The sequence below is a fragment of the Mauremys reevesii genome, linkage group 3, assembly GCF_016161935.1.
Source record: "Mauremys reevesii isolate NIE-2019 linkage group 3, ASM1616193v1, whole genome shotgun sequence".
Taxonomy (NCBI): domain Eukaryota; kingdom Metazoa; phylum Chordata; order Testudines; family Geoemydidae; genus Mauremys; species Mauremys reevesii.
In genome coordinates, this window is record NC_052625.1 from 200,381,294 (window position 1) to 200,404,271 (window position 22,978).

Below are 22,978 nucleotides of genomic sequence, written 5' to 3' on the forward strand. Positions count from 1 at the left end.
GTCCACACTGCAGAGATTTCCCCGAGTCTGGGGCCGCCTGGCCTGTCGGAAACAAGCACCGTCCGACAACCCGCCGCACGGGCTGGTGGCTGGGGCAGGGGGCCAGGGCGTGAGTGGTTCTGCAGCTGATTGGCAACTGGACCTTGGTCAAGCCACGTGGCTTCCATGTGCCTCAGTTTACCTATATTGCAAGTAAGGGGTGACGTGAGCTCCGCTTTGCAGAGGCCCGTGAGATCCCGGACTCCGAGAGAACTGAAGGGAGGGGTGGGTGAGAAGGAACCAGGCCTTGGTCCTTGTATTCTGAATGTGCAGTCAGACTACGGCGGGGGGACTCCGATCTTTTTGAAAGCTCCGCGTCTTCTTTTCTTCCCTCTTTCACCCAGAGCTGCCCAGCGGGGCCACGCGTCGCTGCTTTTACGCCCTGGCTCTTCCCTCGGTTACCTGCCCGCAGGCTGGGGTCGGCAGGTGGCTGGATGTTGAACCTGGACGCTTCCCCCCCCCGTCCCCCCCAACACCGGACTTGCTCCGTGGCTGGCAGGCGGAGTTGGAGCCTGGCTCGCTCGGTTGCATTGTCCCCTGGGGGCAGGCGGAGGGCGCCCCAGCGAGCCAAGGTGGGCGAAGCAGCTGGAAGGCCGGAGGGGGGGTTCCCCTCCCCCCCCCAGGGCTGAGCCAGCCCCTCTGCTGCGGGCAGGTCGCAGGAGAAGTTGCTCCCAGGCCTCCTGTCTGGGGCGCCGGAGTTTGAAAACAAGGAGGAGCCGCAGGCACCTTCGGTGTCATTGGCGGACGCTGCTCCGAGGAGCTCATAAATAGCGAGCCCGGGCTGCGGGGTGCAGCTCGGCCGGGGGCCTGGATTAGGGAGCCGGAGCGGGAGGGAGGGGGGCAGCCAGGGAGCCCCGGGCGCTGCAGCGGGGACGGAGCCAGGCGGCGGGGGGCGAAGCGGGGGGGTCCCGGCCATGGCTGCCCTGCTGGGCTCCTGCCCGTGGTCCGAGAGCCTGGAGTGCCCCGGCCGGGCGGCGGAGCTCCCGGAGGGGCTGTCCCCGCCGGCCGCGCACCGCTCCCCGGGGGAGAAGGGCTCGGAGCCCCGCATCCGGAGACCCATGAACGCCTTCATGGTGTGGGCGAAGGACGAGAGGAAGCGGCTGGCGGCGCAGAACCCGGACCTGCACAACGCGGAGCTCAGCAAGATGCTCGGTGAGCCGGAGCCCCCGGCCGGGATCCGGGCCCCGGGGGGACCAGGCTCAGAGCTGCGGGGACCCCAGGCACCTGCCCCGGGCTCGCCCCCTGGGACCTCCCCTGCCGGGCTGGACTCCGGTAGCCAAACAAAAGCAGGTGCTCGCCTGGCCCAGACCCAACCGCCCGGGCGGAGCGACTCCCGGCCCCGGTTCTGCGCTTTGTCTCCCGGATCCTGGCCGGCTTTGGGGGACCCCGCCGGGACTCCGGGCCCGGAGCACGGAGGGGGGAGAAAGACGGTCCCGACGCGCCTTATTGTCCGGGTTGAAGTTGTCCCGTTGTGTTAGTTTTGCCAACTCTTCAACCCGCCCCGTTCGCTAGAGCCCGGGGCGGGGAGACACGGTCTGACCCGGGGGAAGCGGATCTTCGGGGCGAGGGGGGGTTAACCCTCAAAACAAACCCGGGGATTTATTTGGTCTTTTCCTTCTGTGCTCAGAGGGGGGGAAATGCCCTTCCCGACCTGCCCGCGGCCATTCACTGGCCCGGGTTGCTTCCCAGAGTGTAACTAACTTTCCTTCGTTGGGTTTGTTTGACAAATGTCGCGTGTCTCCGTGGGTCCAGCCCCCCAGGCTCTGCGCGGAGGGGGCAGATTGTTTCCATCTTTCCCCTTGGAAACTGCCACCCGCGCTTGGGTCTGTTTCCTTTTATTTCGTGCTCAGACGCTGGGGGTCCAGGGCACGAAACGCGCTGCCCGCTTTGCAGGAGCTCGGCTCGGTCCGGTTGCAAAGCCAGGGGGCTTCTCCGCATCTCAGGCAGGGCGGGGGTTTGGTTTAAGGGCGCGGGTCAGGGAGCATCTGATCAAAGCGGTTGTTTAAAGGGGGGAAACCAGCCACACGTGGCTCTCGCCCTCCCGCTCCAACCTCTTGATTTTTTGCTCTCCTGGGGGTGTCCCACTCCCTAGAGCCGTAGGATTCGTGCAGTCCCCTCGACCCGATATTTTGTATAGGGTCATATCGCTGCCTTGAGGCCAAATCCCAGTTCCCTTGGATTCAGAGGGTGTTTGGCCATTGCTTTGTACAAGAGGAGGCTCTGCCCCTTGCTCCCAGCCAGCGCTCAGGGAATCAGGCCCTCCATGCCCAGCTGTGGATTCTAAGCCGATTCTTGTTCCTTCCTTGTTGCAGGCAAGTCCTGGAAATCTCTGAGCCCTTCCCAGAAGAGACCTTACGTGGAGGAGGCGGAAAGACTGAGGGTGCAGCACATGCAAGATTACCCCAACTACAAATACCGGCCCAGGAGGAAGAAGCAGGTCAAGCGGATCTGCAAGCGGGTGGATCCAGGCTTTCTGCTGGGGAACCTCTCCAGGGATCAGAACTCGGGGCCGGAGAAGGGGGCCTGCGGCAGGACCGTGGGGGAAAAGGAGGGGCAGGGTGAGTACTCGCCTGGCCCGGTATTGCAGAGCATCAGGGGCTACAGAGAGGCCCAGGCCAGCCGCGGCAGCAGCACCAGCATGGACACCTACCCCTATGGGTTGCCCACCCCGCCTGAGATGTCCCCTTTGGATGTGATCGACCCTGAGCAGAGCTTCTTCTCCTCCCCGTGCCCGGAGGAGCATCACCACCCCGATGTGACTGGGGCCCCTTACTCTCCAGAGTACTCCCCCAGCCCCCTCCATTGTAACCACCATCCCCTGGGCCCCATGGCCATCCCTCAACCCAGCACCTCCATGATCCCCCCAATCCCCAGCTGCCCCCCTCCTCCTCCCACCTACTACACGCCAGCCTTCCACCCCATCCACCCCCCCACCCTCCATGCCCACCTTGGTCAGCTCTCCCCGCCCCCTGAACACCACGGCTTTGACAGCCTGGACCAGCTGAGCCAGGCAGAACTTCTGGGGGAGATGGACCGCAATGAGTTTGACCAGTATCTCAACACTCCTGGCCACTCAGACCACAGCGGGGTGATAATCAATGGACACGTCCAGGTGTCTCAGGTTGCGGGTGGCTCGCCCTCTACGGAGACTAGCCTCATCTCCGTCCTAGCAGATGCCACTGCTACTTACTACAACAACTACAGCGTCTCCTAGGCCAGAAGGAGCAGGGCCTGGGGACTGGCTGAGGACAGACCCTACAGTATTACTGGCATGGCTCCATGGACACAACAGCTGGTGGACACCTCGCTCCTCACCTCAGGGTTGCCAAGTCAGAACTGAAACGGTTTGGGGGCCTCCTTTCTGTCCTAGGTAATGGATTTTGCTTCTCAGACCTCCACTGGCATCAATATTAAATATCCTGCTTTAAAAGGTATTTGATATTCTGCTTCAGAAAAGGTCTGTGGTCAAGACCCTTTTCCAAGCCAGCTGGTCACTGGCTGCAGTCCTCCTACCAATTTATTGTATAAGCATGACAAGTCTTTGGATGGTGGGTCTGATTTTTCAGTGGCACCGAGGCCCAGCTCCGTAAAGGTATTTAGGCTCCTAATTTCCAGGATCTGGCCCAGAGCTCCCTCAGTTCCAGCTGGATCCCATGGGGGCTGCAGATTCTCAGCTCCTCTGAAAAATCAGCCCCTGCGTCTTGTTCTGTGTCGCACTATGCCTTTGTGGTAGGGATGGGGGAAAAGCAAAGACGTGGCAAAGGAGTTAATGCAACCCTCTGGTCAGTGTGTGCCGCCTTCTGGGCCTGCTGGTGTGACTCCGTTACTGCCTTAAACCTACAGAACCTGGCTCTTCAAGCTGTAGTCGCTAGTTCAGTAATGCAGGTTTCCAATTCCAGTCCCAGTATTGGCTAAGATGGTGGCTGTCACAACCAGCTATTGCTGTACAGCGAGAATACGATCAGGTGATCATGAATGTCCTGTTCTCCCGTAATTACCCTACGTGAAGAGCTTTAACCAAAGACAGCTCTGAGGCTTTCATTCATAGCCGTGTGCGTTTTCTGTTGGCCTGGTCTTGCATTCCCTATGTACTCCCAGAAGTGGCTGGGAGTTTTCGAGTGTGCACTAGCATAAGGAATGCAATTCCGGTGAAGTCACTGGACTTGCAATCCCTAGTTCCAGAAGTGTATTTGGTCCTGTGTATGCAAAGGCATCTAATCTAATCTGTTGCGCCCACATAGCCTCGCTCTGTGTCCCTTTGGCTCCTGAAACTTTTTGTGGATTTCAGTGGAACTCTGAGGATGTATGGAAGGAAAGATCAGACCCAAGGAAGGAAAGATCTGGCCCAGGGTGGAACCCTGATGTCATTCCCACCCCCCCACCCTGAACAACTTGAGTGGGAGAGGAGGTTCACAATAACTGGAACTGTGGTGTGGTGACACAACATGGTCTTGTGATAATGGACTGACTGCTCGCTGCTCCAGTGCTAAGGTTGCGGCTCAGCTTCTGTTTGAAGCTGAATTTTGTGCACTCTATAAAATTCAGCTGGACTTCTCTTTAAACAGAGTTTCACTGGGCTCTGATCCTGCTTTCCCTGAGTTAAATGGGAGCAAGATTGGTCCCTGCCTGAGTCACTACAAGTAATTTCCCATGTACGTAGCCATGGGTGGCCTTCGTAACAGCTACTCTGAAGGCCAAGAACCTTCAGTAATATCCCATCATGTCCCCTTTACCTGAGGCTACAGCTGGAAAGAATTTATTGTGATGAGCACTTTGGAAAAGAGGTGATACGTAGCAGACACATTTGTATCAAGCATCATTTGAAGGCAAATGTTTAGAAATGAAATGCCCATTCCTCTTTACATCAGTATATTATTGGTTGTAATATAGCTGTACATTGATTTGTATGTTCCATTATTTCTCCGTCATATTTTGTATTGCTCTTTTTTCATAAAGATGACATTTTATTTTAAATCAATTATGTATCATGATTAATCTTAGGGTTACTGTATGACATTTGGTTATGATTAGTTAGCAGCATGGTTATGATTTTCTGGTTTCAATCCTGAGTGCGTAATTAATTGCAAATGATAATATAATTGCAAATAATACTTTAAAAAACCACAACTTTTAAGCTAACATTTTCCATCTTTTTTTGTGTGTGACTCTTATGCATTTTGAATGCGTGTAGATATGAGTTCGCATAAAATATTTAATTTAAATAAATATGTTTTTATACAATGACTGTTTTATCATTTAGATTGCTGTAGTTCTGGACAAAACTGTTCAAAGGGAAAGCATTTATTGTGCTCGATGTTGCATTGGGGTTTTTTAATTTTCAGCCAAACTTTTCTTCATCTGTTTTGTTTTGTTTTGTTTTGTTTGTTTGTTTTTTTAATAAAAAGGGCCTGTGGCTCTCTTTAAAAATTGTGTAATCCGGGACTAATTTAAGTCACAATTTGAAATATTTTTTCCCTTTCCAATGTATCAGTGGAAGTCTCATTAAGGGACCTGATTGTGCATTCCTGCTTACCCAAAGCACCCTTCGATATCAGAGTTTTGTGTAGGCGAGGATTGCAGGATCCAATCCAGGCACCATTTGGGGGCCCACTGAAGTTAATGGGGAATTTGCCATGGACGTGGCGTAGGAGTGGACCTCAAAATAGGTGGACTGTTTTGCTGAGTATAATATGAGTCTATAGGGCACGATTCTTATTTGCACTAAGGACACTTTACACTAAACATTTACACCCCTTATGAGCCTTCCTTTACATTGCCAGAGTGATGTAAAGGGGCCTTGGAGAATCAGGACGAATAGTCTCCGAAGGTGAAGTTGTGGGTGTGAAATGTAAGAAGTGGGAAAGAGGGGAGGTAGGAAACGCAGGGGTGTGTGATGGATGGGTTTCAAATTGTAACTCTGAGACATAGTGGGCGGAGAGCTCTACAGACAGAGCCAGATCCCTCTCTACTCAACTGGTGTAACAGACGAGAGTTTAGCCCTTATCCCTCGCCTGATCCTGCCGGCCAAACCTACAGCCCATCCATGCAAAACTTTACTTGAAGCTTTGCCTTGTAAGGACTTTGAAATCGGGTCCATGGACCCATATACCTCTGTAAGGCCTCTTTCTTCCCCTCAGATCCATGGGGCAGGAGCCAGTTTTCCAAGACATCTTGTGATGGGTGACTATGAATTCTGAGAGGAGTGAGTCTTGGGAGAGTCCAAACTAATCAATTTCACCGGCTTTATATGCACCAGACCAAGCATTCTCATGATGCCCTAATATCTATACCACGAGGCCAGAAGGGGGACCGACGCTAGGGAAAGCTGCCTAGAAATCCAGCGCTCACTGACACAGCCTCTTCTTTGGTTTCTGCTCCTCAGCGTACACACTTCTGTGGCTATGGTGCGTCTGTATTGTTCAAGTGAGTTTCGATGGGTATTAGGGACACAATATACTACACTCAAACTCTGTGCATGTGGTTTGAGGGAACTATGCCAGAAGGAGCCCTTTGCAAGATGTTTTGCGATCATGACTGAATTAACCCTCACAATCCTGCAGAGTTGATATTCCTAACCCCATTTTACAAGTTGGGAAACTGAGGCATAGAGGAATTAAGTAATTGGCCCAAGGTCACATAGCGAGTCAGGAGCAGAGTCAGTACTGGGTCCTACAGCTCCAGACTCCTATTTCCATGCTCCAACCACGATACCAGGCTGCCGCTCGGATGATAGGGATGACTTCAAAGCACGAGAGCAGCAGAGCCGTAAAAGGAAGTCTCCATTTATCAAATGTGGGATAGATTCCAAATTCATAGGGTAGCTTGGAAGTGCTGCAAAATCCAATCTGGATTTAGTTTTCGAATACCCCAGCATTTGGGGCTTCTTTGATTCAGGAGTTCTAGTCAGCTCCTGGGAAAGAGAAGAGGGTGCATGCAAAATTCAAAATGTAGGGTGAGATTTTCAAAAACAAATTTTCCATTGACTTGCAGGGTGACTTCTGTTCCTGGGTCAGATTGGTGCTTCTGCAAATCCCACCCCACTGGCCCCATTGAAAGTCAGTGGGGTTTGTACTTCTAAGTCACCTAAGTGCTTTTGAAAATCCCCCATGTAGTCTTTCAGCTGAAGTAGTGAGGGCTCATGCATGTAGATCTGGAGATTGCAGGTTGAAATGCTGCGAACAGACCAAGCAGGGTTGGTTATAGTAGAACCCATACTAGGGTGACCAGACAGCAAATGTGAAAAATCGGGACAGGGGGTGGGGGTTAATAGGAGCCTATAGACCCAAAAATTGGGACTGTCCCTATAAAATCGGGACTCCTGGTCACCCTAACCCATACCCCAATCAGTATTGGGCCTCATTGAGCTAGGGGCTCAAAGCACAGAGACAGACGTGGTCCCTGTCCCAAACAGCCTGCAATCTGATTTGATCGTAAAGAACCAGCCTGATTTCTCCTCCCATCTCATAGGCAGAGTCTTGTTTCCTGAACAGAGATTGCGTAATGACCACCAGGGAGCATCTCACCAGCGGCCTACATTAGGAGTAGATCTGTCTAAGGAGGTCAGGCTAGCAGTGCCCCCTGAAGGCAGTCTGGATCCCGGGTGGGTGCAAGGATGCAAACGGCTCTTTTATCCAAACGAATCGGTCTCCCAGCCCAGCGACGGTACAAACAACAAACACACACCAAAGCCTCGCAAGGAAATTAGAGCTTGGGGCTTGTAACAAGCCAACGAAGCTCCCATCATGAGTCTCTGGGTAAGTTATAACCGTTTATTACATTATTTGTATCTAATGCAGATATTGGGTCTAATTTTCCGGGCCGCCTGGTTCCCATTGACATCACGTGGAGCAATGGGTGCTCAGCACCTCAGAAAAATCACATCCGGTGCATCTTACCTACTGGTCTGAAGATGTAACAGGTATTTTTTAAGCCCTCTAATCCATCTTGCAGGGCAGAAGCCAGCTTAATCCTTGGTTTAACTCGGCTGACTTCTGTGGCATTATGGAAGGGATGACTTTGTGCCCCCTTGTTTAAAACAGAATCACATGAGGAAAAGCAGCGTGAGTCTCCCACACACCTTACTTGTAGCAGAGCTGGGCTGAATCAAAAACCTTGGACACTGGGGGAATTTGGATCTGAATTTGAACGCTGGGTTTGACTCTATAATAGACAAAACTGGCATATTGGGCACACCCGTACTTTGGGGAAATCTGCTTCTGGATCAGAACCTGGTCACTGGGGTGGTTTCTGCGGTGGAAAAATTCGTGATCAGTGCCACCAACCCATCTCCTGACCGTCTTAATAGCCACAGCAAAACTGAGTTCTCTGTTTTCATCCTAGGTCGCTAACTCTGCAAAGTCAGCGCTCTTGGGAATTTATTTTTCGCTCCAGGGTTTCAGTGGTGCCGGAATGGCACCCTGGAAGGCACAGTCCCTTATTTACTCGCCAAACAGGGCATGAGCAAGTGGTAAGCTCCCACTCAGTCCTCCAACAACGTTTCTCAAATCAGACCTGCAGGGACCATTTCCGCTCTGCGGGGCAGGGACTCTTGATTGCTCACTATGTGTATGTACAGCACGTAGCAGAGTAGGGCTCCAATCTGAGATGGGGGCTACTGGAAAATAAATAAATAGCCATCAGACATGGTAAGGAACATGCTGCCGTTTCTAGGTCCACTCAGTCCTTGGCCTCTCTGCTGCAAATACCAAGTACGAGCCTATTGTGGTGGCGGCTTTTGTGACATGGCCATCTCAGAGAGCAGCTTGTTCCACATCGATACCCTACGCGGGTCTGTCTTTCCCCTGCAGCAGTTGGCGACTCTCCCCAGAACGACCTAGCGTGAGGCCTCGTCTTTGCACCAGGCTGGCGACGATTCTCCATCTCCTGCTCCTAAGATGCGTCGGGCGTCTCTTCCAGATTGCAGCGGGCGGGGAGTGAAAATGAAAATGAGCCCGGGGGAATTCAAACCCAATCTCTCCTGCAGTTTTTTGGCATGGATCCAGGGCAGGGATGGGAGGGAGGAGGAGGAGAATTGGAAAAGTCACCTGTAGCCTTGGGCTGGGGTCTCAAAGCCCACTGTTTGAACCAGCAGGGCAGCGGTTTTCTACACTACATTCAAGCTGCAGTCAATATTTTTGTTGTGCAAGTTGCACTGTGAGTAACTCTGAGCAATCATGACCTCACCCTTCCCGGATAGCCCTGGAATTCAGTCCGTCTGGGAGTTAGTGTGTGTCATGCGCCTGGCCTCCCGGGAGAACCGATTTCCTTTAAATGCATAGAACAGGTGGTGATTCTTCTCAGTCACTGAGGCCAGAATTGCTGAAGCTGAATCTGTCCTAACTCAGCCACTATGGGGAAGGAGGAGCCGCCAACCCTTTTCTGTGCCTCTTTGATTGACATCTGACCAGATCTCATTCTGTCCGAGATGTCAGAGAAGAAAAGGTTGAGTGAGAATCAACCTAGCTATGTGGGGGTCATTTATTGAGTAGTCAATGGCCCAGCTGGTGTAACATGGCCTCGCTCTCTTGCATCCTGTGTGTTTAGTGTGGACATGGCACAGTCCCACCCCAAGGAGACTAGATTCTAAAGCGGGGCCAGACAGTTCAGAAGCACCATATGCTGGGTTGCTGTTGCTCACCGAATCCCAAGTTGGGGTGGATATTTTCAGTGGAACCCCAGTTGGCTTAATTGGAGGGGGGGGTGACCATTTGTCACAGGAGGAGAAGGATTTTTAAGGTCAGGCTTGACAAAGCCCTGGCTGGGATGATTTAGTTGGGGTTGGTCCTGCTTTGAGCAGGGGGTTGGACTAGATGACCTCCTGAGGTCCCTTCCAACCCTCATCTTCTATGATTCTATGACTTGCAAGTGGCAACAGCAGCCTGGATAGCAAAATCAGTCAAGCATAGGCAACGCCCTCACGGGTGGGAGAGGCTCTCATCAGAGCAGTCCTATCATTTGGAAAGAAGGGTGGTCCTGTGGTCAAGGAGAACTAGGTACATATCCCAGTGCTGCCACAGACTCTCTGGGTGACCCCAGGCAAGTTACTTCGCCTCTCTGTGCCTCAGTTTCCCCATCTATAAAATGGGGATAAGGATGATCCCTTTGTCTGTGTTATCTATTGAAGCCTGGTCTACACTGAACAAGTATGTTGGTCAGGGGTACGAAAAACCCCCACCCACCCTGACACAGCTTTGCTGACACTCCCCTCCCCCCTGTGCAGGCACAGCTAGGTTGATAGGAGACTGCTTGTGGCAACAGGGCTAACTTTGTTTGGGATAGCGGTGTTCCCCGTCTGCTGGTGCAGGCTGTGGCTACAGCGACATAGCTGTGCCAGTACCATCTCTGTATCACAGGGATGGCCTTACGCTAAGCTCTTTGGGGCAAGCACTGTCTCTTACTATGGGTACGTCTACACTGGAGCTGGAGGTGCAATTCCCAGCTGAAGTAGACTTACCTATGCTAAAAATAGCAGTTTGGCTGCAGCTGCATGGTTGGTGGGCTGGGTTTGCTGCCCCACGTACAAGCCCGTCCAGGGTCCTTAGATCTCTGAGTCCTTTACAAGGGAGTGGGGGTATCATTGTCCCTGTATTACAGGTATGGAAGTGGAGGCATAGAGAGATGAAGGGACTTGCCTAAACTTGCACTGTGAGTCAGTGGCGGAGACCCCTGATCTTCTGGCTCCCAGCGAAGGGCCCCGCTTTACTGGACCCGGTGAATGCTGGGAATACAATAGGGTGGGATTGGTTTCTCATTTCACTCGGAGTGGAGTCTTGGTGGGGGAATAAAACTCGTAACAGGAAGATCTTCTCTCGCGCCTGTTTGTGGGGCCACATCTCCCGTCAGGGCCGGTGTAACCACTAGGTGAACTAGGCAGCCGCCTAGGGCGCCAAGATATGGGGGTGCCAAAAAGCAGTGCCCCCCGTTTTTTTTACACTACTGTATTCATTTTTGAAAGTTTATAATAAGCGATGCTCCGGGGGCGGGGTGGAAGTTTCGCCTAGGGTGCAAAATAGCTTTGCACTGGCCCTGCCTGCCCCGTACCAGCCCAGCCAGGCCTTACTCCGGGAGCTCTCCCGTTCTGGACAAGGAGAGTTTTTCCCCCGAGTTAGGACACCGGGCTCAGGCCCTCCCTTGATTCAGAGGAGGGAATGAGTCTTTTCCTGCTGAGCGCTGCCAATGGGAGCTGCAGGGAGTGCGGGGAGGATGTGCCCAGAGCTGAGTGTTTCCTGCCTGATAACGCCGGCCCCTCCTGCCGGATGTTATGAGTCCGGGTCCTACCTTCACGATTCAAGTAAAGGGCCCAGGGAAAGCCTGGCTGTTTATGTCAAGAAAAAATAACTTCTCCCTCCAGACAATTCTGCAGCTCCCAAGTTTTCCCTCGCTAGCTCCCTCTCACCTCCACAGGACAAAACGCTGGGAAAATGAAAACAGGCCCAAAGCAGGAGCTGGGTGCCAACGGAGGAAAGGACAGAGGCGCTCCTTGAAATGTGCAAACGGCGGGCCCTCTCCCTCATAGGGTGACCAGACAGCAAACGTGAAAAGCCAGGACAGGAGGTGGGGGGTAATAGGAGCCTATATAGGAAAAAGACCCAAAATCGGGACTGTCCCTATACAATCGGGACATCTGGTCACCCTACTCCCTCATGTCTGTTATGAAGCAGAGGTCGGGCAGAACAGGAGTGTGGATCTGAATGCAATGGGCCGGACTCTGCACTCAGTTACTCTGGTGTAAAACTGGAGTCACTTCACTGAAATCAGTTGAGTTACTCTGGAGTGACCCCCATGTTAACAGAGAGTGTGATCTGCCCCCATCCCTTTATAATGGGGTGAAACAAGCACCCAAGTCTGATGACTCCTGAATTCACAGGTGTGAAACCCAGATTCCAATGGGAACTTTCCCAGCGTTCACATTTGGAGTTCAGATTCTGTTGCAGAGAGAGGCTTAGGCTGCGAACGCTGATCCCAACCCAGATACAGGACTGGAAATTGGCTTCAGGCCCATCTCTGAGATAAAAGACCTCAGTAACTAATAAGCAAGATGAGAGTGGGTGACAGAAGCATTGTGGAGGAATGGTGAGTGGGGAACACTTTTCTGGGAGGTTTTAAGCAGGGGAAGCCAGCTGGTGGGTGGAGAGGGAATGGCACCCAACTCAGTAGGCAAAGGCCATAATTTCTCTAAAAATCTGTAAACACCAGCCCAGGCTGGGACCTCTTTTTATCTGTAATTGAGCCTTTTGTGCTGCCTCTCTCTCTCTCTTATGCAGCAGGGCTGGGCTCCAAAACAAAACAGTGCTGTGAAAAGCAGAATGACACTTCTGCCATTCCTAGATGGACGTGAAATGACGTTGTCCCCAGTAGGTGGCGTATGCACGGTGAAGGGCCTCGGTGTCATTGATAAAGCAGCACGTGTGGCAAAGCCCTTTATGGTGACAGTCCTTCAGGCTTCCACTCTGGATCTCGGTGTGCTTTGCAGAGGTGAGCAGTCTCCTTAACCCTACTTCACAGGCGGGGAAGCTGAGGGGCACGGACCCGCCTGAGATCACATAACCAGGTCATTTCACTAGAAGGGTGGTGAAGCACTGGAATGGGTTACCTAGGGAGGTGGTGGAATCTCCATCCTTAGAGGTTTTTAAGGCCCAGCTTGACAAATCCCTGGCTGAGATGATTTAGTTGGGGTTGGTCCTGCTTTGAGCAGGGGGTTGGACTAGATGACCTCCTGAGGTCCCTTCCAACCCTGATATTCTATGGTTCTGTGATTCCAGAGCTGGGGGTGGAACCCAGTCCCTTGCATTGGCCCATGAAAGGGTGTCCTGAAAGGGTGAGATCCTGGACCCTCTGGAATCAGTGGGAGTGTTGCTGTGGACTTCAGCGGAGCCTGGATTTCACCCTAAGTGTTTTCAGTTGTACAGAGCTGCTCCGGGAAGCTGTAAGATCAGAACAATGATCCGGGAAGCCTGTCTTTGGTGGACAGGTGGAACATTTCAACACACCTAAAGGTAGTTAAGACCCAGGCAGACTGCGAAGAGCTACAAAAGGATCTCTCAAAACTGGGTGATTGGGCAACAAAATGGCAGATGAAATTTAATGTTGATAAATGCAAAGTAAAGCATAATCCCAACTATACGTATAAAATGATGGGGTCTAAATTAGCTGTTACCACTCAAGAAAGAGATTGTGGAGTCATTGTGGGTAGTTCTCTGAAAACATCCATTCAATGTGCGGCGGCAGTCAAAAAAGCCAACAGAATGCTGAGAATCATTAAGAAAGGGATAGATAATAGGACAGAAAATATCATGTTGCCTTTATATAAATCCATCACGCCCACATCTTGAATACTGCATGCAGATGTGGTCGTCCCATCTCAAAAAAGATATATAGGAATTGGAAAATGTTCAGAAAAGGGCAACAAAATGATTAGGGGTCTGGAACGGCTTCCATCTGAGGAGAGATTAATAAAACTGGGACTTTTCAGCTTGGAAAAGAAACGGCTAAGGGGAGATATGATTGAGGTCTATAAAATCATGAGTGGTGTAGCGAAAGTAGATAATGAAGAGTTGTTTACTATATCTTATAACACAAGAACTAGGGGTCACCAAATAAAATGAATAGGCAGCAGGTTTAAAACAAACAAAAGGAAGTATTTCTTCACACAATGCACAGTTAACCTGTGGAACTCCTTGCCAGAGGATGTTGTGAAGGCCAAGACCATAACAGGATTAAAAAAAGAACTAGATAAATTCATGTAGGATAGGTCCATCAATGACTATTAGCCAGGATGGGCAGGAATGGTGTCGCTAGCCTCTGTTTGCCAGAAGCTGGGAATGGGTGCCAGGGGACAGATCACTTGATGATTACCTGCTCTATTCATTCCCTCTGGGGCACCTGGCATTGGCCACTGTCGGAAGACAGGATACTGGGCTAGATGGACCTTTGGTCCGACCCAGTAGGGCCGTTCTTATGTTCTTACTTTAACCCGGGGGGGGGAGGGGAGAGGTAGAGGTCTCCCCCCCCCTTGTGGGGCACAGAGAGGAGCCAGAAGAAAGGAGATGAAACAGCCTTGAAATACAGCAGAGGGAAGAGGGGCAGCTCCACAGCATTCTCCATCCTCCTTCACAGCTTGTGGGAGGGGGGGATCTCCATGGACACCATCCCGGGTGCGGGGGGAGTTCTGTGAATTTGGGGGGCACGTGTGGCAGGTGATGTGCAGCCGAATAGCAGTCAAGCTGCTGGACATAGGGTTGTGGTGAAGAATCAGGGTGTTAAAAGCATCCGGATGGAGCTTTGAACTGCCTGCAGCCCATTCACTCACGCACGCCACACGCTCTTCCGCCAGCCCGGCCCAGCCGCCACTGCTAAGAGACGCTCCCTGGCCCAGCGCAGCCCTGCCCTGTTGTTATTTGCTCTCCCTTGCAGGCACCCGTGTGCCTGCTGTGTCACTCAGCCCCGAGAGCTTCAGAGCTAACAAAACATCAGACCCATTCTGTGCGCTCAGGAAGGAAAGCTGCTCACGTGACGGGGTTAGTCTGATTTCTGTCCGCTTCTTCTCCAGGATCCCAGGCAGCAGGAGAGGCTGCTGACCAAAAATGTGTCTGAGACCAAACACCAATGGGGGTGGCAGATTCTGGCTCGCCTTGCTGCCCGGCTGGCTGTCGGGAGCACACATCCAGGGGTGGCAAGGCCCCTAGGGAACAGCTTGGTAATACCTCCCTTCTTAACGTGCCCGGCCCGAAAAGCTGTTTTTTGCTCCCATCTTCCTGCCCTGAGATCTTCAAAAATGTGGTTAATGTTTTCCTGTGAATTTCCTGCAGGTGAAAAGTGCTAGATTTACAGTCCTGCGGAGGGAAGGCCTTGCGGTAGCCACAGCTCAGGTGCAGTTTGGGCAGTAGCAAGAGAAGCTTCCCCTCTCTGCCTTTGAATCCTGATTCGAAACCCGTTGAGGCCACTGACTGCAGCAGGCTTTTGGATCGGGCCCCTAATGTCCTGGAGGGACCAGCTCCTGGGAAGAAGAGACATTTAATTCTCCATAGCCTGTTATATCCTTGTTTTCTCGGGCGTCATACAGTGCCAGGCGAACAGAGGCTGTTACAATGCAGACCACACGTCTGCCGAGAAGTGCCATGAAATCCCTTCCATTGTGTGGAGTTCAGATTTGTTTCTGGCAATGATTGACAGTAGAACATTTTCTCCAAATGAACAATGGAAGACGTTGGGGCTACAGGTTACAGCAGGAGTCAAGAATCCCAGCTCTGCCACTTACTGTCTGGGTGACCAAGGGCATGTCTCCAGGCCTCAGTTCACCCCACGTATGCTGCGTAGGATGATGTCTGCCTCACTGAGATGCTGGGAGGTTTGATTCGTTTGTTTGTTTAAGTAATATTCTTAAAGCTCTTAGAGATTCTTGGATGAAAGGTGCTATCAAAGGGGGAAGTATTATTGTTATTCAGTGACAACAAAACAGTAAGCTAATACTGAGAGGCTATAAATACGTATCAATCACTAAATTGGGTGTGTGTGTTGGGGGGGATTAAAACCATTGGAAAGCCAGGAAACAAGTCCAGGTAAAACTTAAAGAACTAACATGGGAAAATAGGAAATTATAACATTATACTCAGAGATATAATTATAGGTGGCACTGGTAGCACCACTCACAGGTGCCGACTTTCTCATTTCCCCGGGGGTGCTCGACTCCTGCACCCCACCAGACCCTGCCCCCACTCTGCTCCTTTCCCCAAGCCCCCCCTTCCCGCCCCCATTCCACCTCTTTCCGCCCCACTCCTCTCTTCCCACCTCATTCCACCCCTTCCCGAGTGTGCCCTGCCTTTGCTCCGCCTCTCCCTGCCCTCGTTCCTCCCCCTCCTCACAGCGCCCCCTGCCCGCTGCTGAACAGACAGCTGATCGGCGGTGGGTGGGGCACCGGGGGGAGAGGGAGGAGCTAATCCGCAGGGCCCGCGAGTGGGTGCCGAGTGACCACTATTTTTTTCCAGGGCCGCCCAGAGGATTCAGGGGGCCTGGGGTCTTCAGCGGTGGGGGGCCCCCACCACCGAATTGCCGCGGAAGACCCGGCACTTCGGGGGCAGGTCCCGGGGCGGAAGGACCCCCCGCTGCGGGTCTTCGGGGCACTTTGGTAGCGGGTCCCGGGACAGAAGGACCCCCCGCCATGGGTCTTCGGGGCACTTCGGTGGCGGGTCCTGGGGCGGAAGGACCCCCCCCACACAGCGGGTCTTCGGGGCACTTCGGTGGCGGGTCCCGGAGCGGAAGGACCCCCTGCCGCCGAATTGCTGGCGAAGACCCGGAGCGGAAGAAGCTCCAGCGGCCCGGGCCCCACAAGAGTTTTCCGGGACACCTGGAGCAAGTGAAGGACCCCGCTCCAGGGACCCCGAAAAACTCTCGTGGGGGCCCCTGCGGGCCCAGGGCAAATTGCCCCACTTGCCCCCCCCTCTGGGAAGCCCTGTTTTTTTCCTGTGGGTCCTCTAGCCCCAGAGCACGCACAGAGTCAGCGCCTATGGCCCCGCCTATTATTAAGGTTACCTGACATTTTCCATTATAAGACCCTATTTTCAGTTGCTGATAATTTTGCCAAACTTTTACAATTTGGCCTGAAATTTCCCACACTGGGTGTCTGCCACAGTCTGAATGTTTTGGAATGTTTCAGCCAAAACTTGATCGGAGCTTGCGCGAGTCTGTCCAGCCGGGCTGAGGCTCACTCCCAGCTGCAGTGTAGACACACCCTCTGTGACTTACCTCCCTGTCTGTAAAATGGAGCCCGGGCTCTGAGACCCTCTCCCCTTGCAAGGGGCCTCAGAGCCTGGCCTTCAGCCCGAGCCTGAAATCTGCACTGCAGTTTTATAGCCCTGCAGATCGAGCCCACACGACTGAGTCAGCTAACCCAGCTTAGCCACTGTGGGTCTTTTATTGCAGTGTAGATACATACCCCCATGCACGTGAACAACACCTATAAGGCTGCTTCCTGGGTACTGCCTTGCAAGGGCAGGAGTAGGAGGCAGGCCGGGAGGTGGCCTGGGGGTGTGCTGTGGCTGCATGCATCGCTATGCAGATTCTGGGCAATGCTTCAGTCCCAGGCGGCTGCTGTAATGTAGACAGGCCCCCTGAGGTTTCTAAGTCACACCAGAGGCCTCTCCAGCAGCCGAGGCTCAGGGGAGGCACGAAGGTGTCTCACAGCTACCTTAGTCCACATGCCCCCATGGCTGACTTCTGTGCTCCACCTCATGCTGTTACTCTATTCTTTGCATGGCTGTAGCACCTCCGGGTCCCAGTCATAAGTGTTGCCAACCGCGTGCGCTCAAAAAGCACGAGTCAGCCCCTCCAACATCATGCGATTGACCCTAAAATCATGAGATTTTTCTTAAAAAGCCAAACCATGTTTTTTAATCTGTGTTTTGCCGTGTTGACTCCCCTCTAGTCCTCTGCCAATGTCTCTGTGATAGCTTCAGGTGGCAAAGGCAGGTCTGGTCTGCATTAGAAAATTAGGTCAGTTTAAGTACGTCAGTCAGGGGTGTGAAAACTTCACCCCCCCCACCTGAGTGGCCTAGTTAAACCAACCCAGCTCCCCATGTAGACAGCGCTAGGTCGTCAGAAGAATTCTTCCGTCAACCTAGCTGCTGCTTCTTGGGGAGGTGCCAAAATCCTGTGGCTTGTGATCTGTTCAGGAGAGTTGTCAATGCTGCCTTCCCCTGGCTGCTTGGAGGGGACTCTCCTTCCCTACCACAACCCCAGGCTGGGGGAGCGGCCATTCCATCCCCTCTTCTCCCACCCCATCACTGTCCTCTGCACCCCCCTCAGTCTCCCTCCTGCCCCCCATTCCCCTGTAGGTGCCTCAGCCTCCCTCCTACATCTTCCTGTGCCCCTCAGCCTCCCTGCTATCCTCACATCTCTCGGCCCTCAGCCTCTCACCTGCCCCCCCACATCTCCCTGCAGCCTCTAAATCTGCCTCCTGCCCCCCCCTTCCCATCCCCCTTTCACAGCATCTCTACTGCTGCTCACACTCCCTGTGTCCTGTCCAGGCCCTTGAACCATAGTGTGGCAGCCATCTTCTCTGGGCCTGGCTTCACTCTCACTGAAAACAGTGGGAGGTGGCAGCCAGCACTGTCAAGGACTGCCTGCATGTGCAGATAGGCCGTGGGGAAACAGTGGCCATTTGCTGGCTTTAGTCCCATTGACAGTAATAGAGGGCCAGTGGCCATTTTGAATATGGGAATATTCGTACAGCAGGGCCTTTCATCGGGTTTCATGAGATGGACAGAAACACCCATAATCGCTGGAGTTGGCGATACTGAGCCATGGACAAGGACCCATCATGAACCTCTAGAGGGCAGATTTTAACAGCCCTGAGGCTTCTAGAGATTAAACCGATTGACAGGAGTGAGGAATACTAATACTTTGTTCATCTTTCGTGTGAGGGTCTCAGAGTTATTACACTAGGCCTCACTTCACCCCTAGGGAGTGAGTATTATTATTATCCTTATCAGCCCTCTTTTACAAATGGGTAAAGTGAGGCGTAGCAATAGTGAGTGACTCGTGCAAAGTCACACAGCCAGGCCCAACCAGGGGCACTAGATGATCCCAGATTGCCCGATTCCCATGCCCCAGGCAGGGGCGGCTCTAGACCCCAGCGCGCCAAGCAGGCGCTTGGGGCGGCCGTTTCCCGGGGGGGCGGCATTTGGCTCCGGTTGAGCTCCCGCCGGCATGCCTGCGGCAGGTCCACCAGAGCCGGGCAGCGGACCTGCCGCAGCCATGACTGCGGCGGGTCCCGTCTTCCCGCGGCTCCGGTTGAGCTCCCGCAGGCATGACTGCGGCAGGTCCGCTGGTCCCGGGCTCCGGTGGCCCTGCCGCAGGCATGCCGGCAGGAGCTCAACCGGAGCCGCGGGAAGAGGGGACCCGCCGCGGGACCGGGGAAGGGCGGCGCAGCGCTCCGCGCTGCTTGGGGCAGCCTACTTTCTAGAGCCGCCCCTGGCCCCAGGACACTCAGCAGAATAAGACGGGTCGAGGAGAGTCAGGCCATACATTTGTTAGACGGGCCTCTTGCTCTTTATTGCCAAATTCAGAGGGCCAGCATTGCATCAGGAAGCTGTTAAGAGGACAATAAAGTCGTAGCTCCCAAAGCTATGCTAGCAACACTTCCGTCTATCACACTGGCCCATTCCAGCCAGGGTAAGGTGAACAAACAGCCCAGCATCAAGCTATGGATGGAGCGTTTAAAACTCAGGACTGAAAAGCACAATCCATGTTATTACAGGTCAGTCAGGGATTTCTGCTAAGTGTTACACCAACCAAGATGCGTCTCCTCACTTCTTCTTTTTCTGCGGCTGAGCTTTGGTTGACTTCTTTGCTCGTTCTTCAAGAAGGGGAGGTGGGGGGTAGGGGACAGGAGGGTTCAGGATCAGGGCCCTCTTCTGGAGTCTCAGGTCCAGGATCTCGAAGGTGGTCTGGATCTCAGTCTGCAGGATCTCACGGAGAGCTTGGATCTGGGTCCCGATCACTTCTTTCACTAGGGTCTCCAAAATCTGAAGAGCAAGCAGAAGAACATGAGGGCTGTGGTTAATTGCATCTCTCTTTTTACTACCTGTATTACATTACAAAGGGGCCATTCCCTTTGAACTGATCCTGGGCCAAGCTGGCAGTGAATGAAAGAAGTGGGGGGGGGGGCGGGCAGAAAAGGTGGTGAGGTGCCTCCTGTGTATCAGCTTTACCTTTCCCCCAGCCTGGTGGAAGGTCCTTCTAGCCGGCTCGGTGAGGCTTGAGATCTGCTGCTGAAGAAGGTGCGGGCCTGGGCATGCCTGGGAGGTAGCCATTCTCCAGAGCAGCACCCTCCACTTAGCACTGCAGAAATTCTCTGCATGAGTCACTGATGACTCTGAAGGCAGGTTCCCCTCTGCACTCTGAAGCACCAGGGTGGGGAGGGCGAAGACATGGGCATACTGCTTCATCGAAGCCACGCTGCCAAGAACTTTGGGGTGGGGCTCGGAGACAGCATAAAAGCACAGAGTGTAGCATTTATTGTCAATATAACAGAGGCCTCCATGCAGATGGCCCAGGCCACCACCAGTTTTCCTGAGATCTAACCAGATCTACGGGCCAACTCCCCCTCACCCCAGCTGATTCCGCAAAGAAGAGGAGCAAGATTCCCCATCCCACTGAGAGCCAAGAAGGAAACCCAGAGGGAGTTTCCAGACCTATATTGGGACTGACCCACATAAGGGGCCTGTGGTGCTTGAAGAACCAGTTAAACTTTCCTGGCTGCTCTTCTCTGCTGTTTGCGTGAGTTCAAAAGGTGATTTGGGAGGATTGTCTCTGCTTGACTTGACCTTGCCAAGAGAGCAATTAGCCACCCGCACGTTATTGTACGTTAATTCCACGAGACAGGTGGCCCAATAATAAAAGTGCCTCGTTAGAGTTTAATTAAGTTTCCAAAACGATTTGCTCCTGGGCTGAGAACCTGTAGTGCAAGCTGAGGCAGGTTAACGTATTTTTTTCCCTAAGTGTTACAAACTCTTCACAACTGGTTCTGGAATGAGACTGGAAGTGGCAGCCCAATACCTACCCTAGCCATGAAAAGCCTCATTCTGCATTGTTTTGCACACCCAAGACTCCCATTGACATCAGTAGGAGTTCAGTGCTTGTGTGGGAGCTGCACGCTCTTGCACCAAAAGACTTGAATGTGATGAATACAGGGTGGATCAAGAATTAAAGTTGTGGCCAAAGCCTCAGGACTGTCACCTCTATTAAAGGCTCACGGTCAAGTAGTTTAGTTCCCACCAGTTAAGCGTGGTTAAAAAAAAGGGATTGGGACATCCTAACACGGCGGCATTGTGTGAGGGCAGGAGAACAGGGCAGTTGACTCTGCTCTCTCCAGATTCACTGTCCAAGCTCAGTAAAGCGCGAACAAGCAGCATCGGTGGTGAAATGTACTTTTCTTGTAGCTTTTTCCAAATGAATTTAGTGGCGTGAGGGGTTATTGTTAATGCAGGAGAAGAGGATCTGCTTGTTTAAATACAATGAGGCAAATCCTGCAGCCTTTACTCAAGCAAAGCTCCCACCGGGTATGGATCACAGACTTTGGTCCAAGGCTTTTCTCCCTTCCATTAACACACAGGTCACCGAGGTAGAGAGCTGAAAGCAGCCGTGAGCTGTACCACTCCATGCTGAGATTACAAAATCACTGTAAGTAAAACAAACCCAAGTTCCATCACCTCAGGTGCGGATCTCATTCACTCAGCAGTGCCTGGAAAACAAATCTGCATGAATATGAGTCAGTGCCAACAGAGCAAGTGGTATCTCGATCTTTTGCGTCAGAGCTGATCAGGGTAAGATGTGTTTTGTTACCTTTGCGTTTCTTTGCTGTCTGCTTTATTTAAAAAAAAATACTACTATTGCCCCAACGTATAGAATGCCTTCCTGAGATCACTGGACCAGTCCCCCACACTCACTTGTTACTTCTTCAGAGCACTGCACTGGGAGTCAGGTGCCCTGGTTTCTATTTCCTGCTCTGCCACTGTCCTGCTGGGTGACCTCACTTTCCCCATCTGTAAACTGGGGATAACAACCCTGCCCTCCTTTGTAAAGTGCTCTGACCACCACTGCGGAAAAGTGCTATACAAGAGCAAGGTGTGATTATTCCCATCCTTATTAAAGCCTCGTTTCTCCTGTCAAGACATACATGGTGTGGTCAGCTGAGTAACTGTGTCACCACATCCATAACTTACGTCCTTCTTTGCCACGTCTCGTCATGGCGCATGTTGTACCCTCGCTGGTCTGTCATGCCCTTCCTTCGGGGCTGTGTTCTCAAACCCTCTCTCACATTAGTACCTTACTCCCGCTGAAAGTTGCAGGGGGAAAGGTGGCTTATAGAGTTTCAGATCTCCGGGACAGGGACCTGCTCTTCGTGTATTTTGTATGAAATGCCTAACATGCTGTGGATGCCACAAAAAAATAAAGAGTGGGTCAATAGCATGGCTGCCCCTTTTCGACCCAAGTTGCTGGACAAAGTTTGGGGTGCTGGGGGTGTTCCAGTCGGGAGTAGAAATTGATGATCATCAGGTGTTTCTCTGAGGCAGTTTTGTTGATCTACAAAGAATGCAAAGAGTACTGTGGCTCTGAATGCAATATGGATCAAATAAAAGGAAACAGCTTCTTTTGCTCACAGCCCCAAGCTTTTCAGCCTGCACCCCAACCCGCAAACCCAAAAGGTTTCTTCCAAAGTCAGCCAGACACTTTCAGCTGCTCCTTCAGGGTCACTCTCTCTCTCTGTTCTTGCCTGCCTCAGTGTCTGTGTGATCGCTCTCTCCACACACACTAGGGTGACCAGATGTCCCAATTTTATAGGCACAGTCCCGATATTTGGGGCTTTGTTTTATATAGGTGCCTATTACCCCCACCTCCCTCCCAATTTTTCACACTTGTTGTCTGGTTTTGGCTGTGGAGTTGAGTGATCCCACTGGATACGGCCATCAGGGCTGGCTCCAGGCACCAGCCCAGCAAGCAGGTGCTTGGGGCAGCCAACGGTGAGGGGCGGCACGTCCGGGTTTTCAACGGCAATTCGGCGGCGGGTCCCTCACTCCCTCTCAGAGCAAAGGACCAGCTGCTGAATTGCCACTGACGACTGAAGCGGTGGTGGTAGAGGTGCTGATCACAATCGTGGCTTTTTTTTTTTTTTTTGCTGCTTGGGGCAGCAAAAACCCTGGAGCCGGCCCTGATGGCCATCCAGTCGGAAGAGTGTGAGACGGCCTATGTTTGGGGCACATTTTCTAGCCCCCCCACCTCCATTTGGGATGAGCAGAGGGGACCCTAAAAAGGCCTGCTCAGCCACAGCTGCTGCTGCCGAAATGCACTTCTGTCTCATCCAAGCACAAGATGATTGTCACACGGCTGCTGCCTGCGTGCAGATTTGTGACTAAAGACTCCCAGAGATCACTGCGCCCGTCTT

The 22,978-nt window shown here is 52.6% G+C and overlaps 2 protein-coding genes across 3 annotated transcripts in view; one reads left to right on the forward strand and one right to left on the reverse strand.

The window, feature by feature from the left end:
• The first annotated feature begins 947 nt into the window (after window positions 1-947).
• Window positions 948-22,771, forward strand: SOX7 (SRY-box transcription factor 7). 2 transcript variants are annotated; one of them, XR_005595424.1, is made up of 4 exons: window positions 948-1,191; window positions 2,352-4,963; window positions 11,126-11,129; window positions 22,760-22,771. XR_005595424.1 is itself a non-coding variant. In XM_039528249.1 (2 exons), the coding sequence occupies exons 1-2, from the start codon at window positions 954-956 to the stop codon at window positions 3,251-3,253; spliced, it is 1,140 nt and encodes a 379-aa protein (XP_039384183.1). In that variant the 5' UTR covers window positions 948-953; the 3' UTR covers window positions 3,254-5,413. The 2 variants fall into 2 exon arrangements, 1 of the variants encoding a protein (XP_039384183.1); XM_039528249.1 differs by lacking the exons at window positions 11,126-11,129; window positions 22,760-22,771 and having other exon boundaries at window positions 2,352-5,413.
• Window positions 19,061-22,978, reverse strand: part of C3H8orf74 (chromosome 3 C8orf74 homolog) — a 29,222-nt gene continuing 25,304 nt past the window's right edge. Inside the window, exon 4 of the mRNA XM_039528254.1 lies at window positions 19,061-19,559. Coding sequence (XP_039384188.1) covers window positions 19,341-19,559 — 219 coding nt within the window. The 3' untranslated portion in view covers window positions 19,061-19,340. The remainder of the gene's footprint in view (window positions 19,560-22,978) is intronic.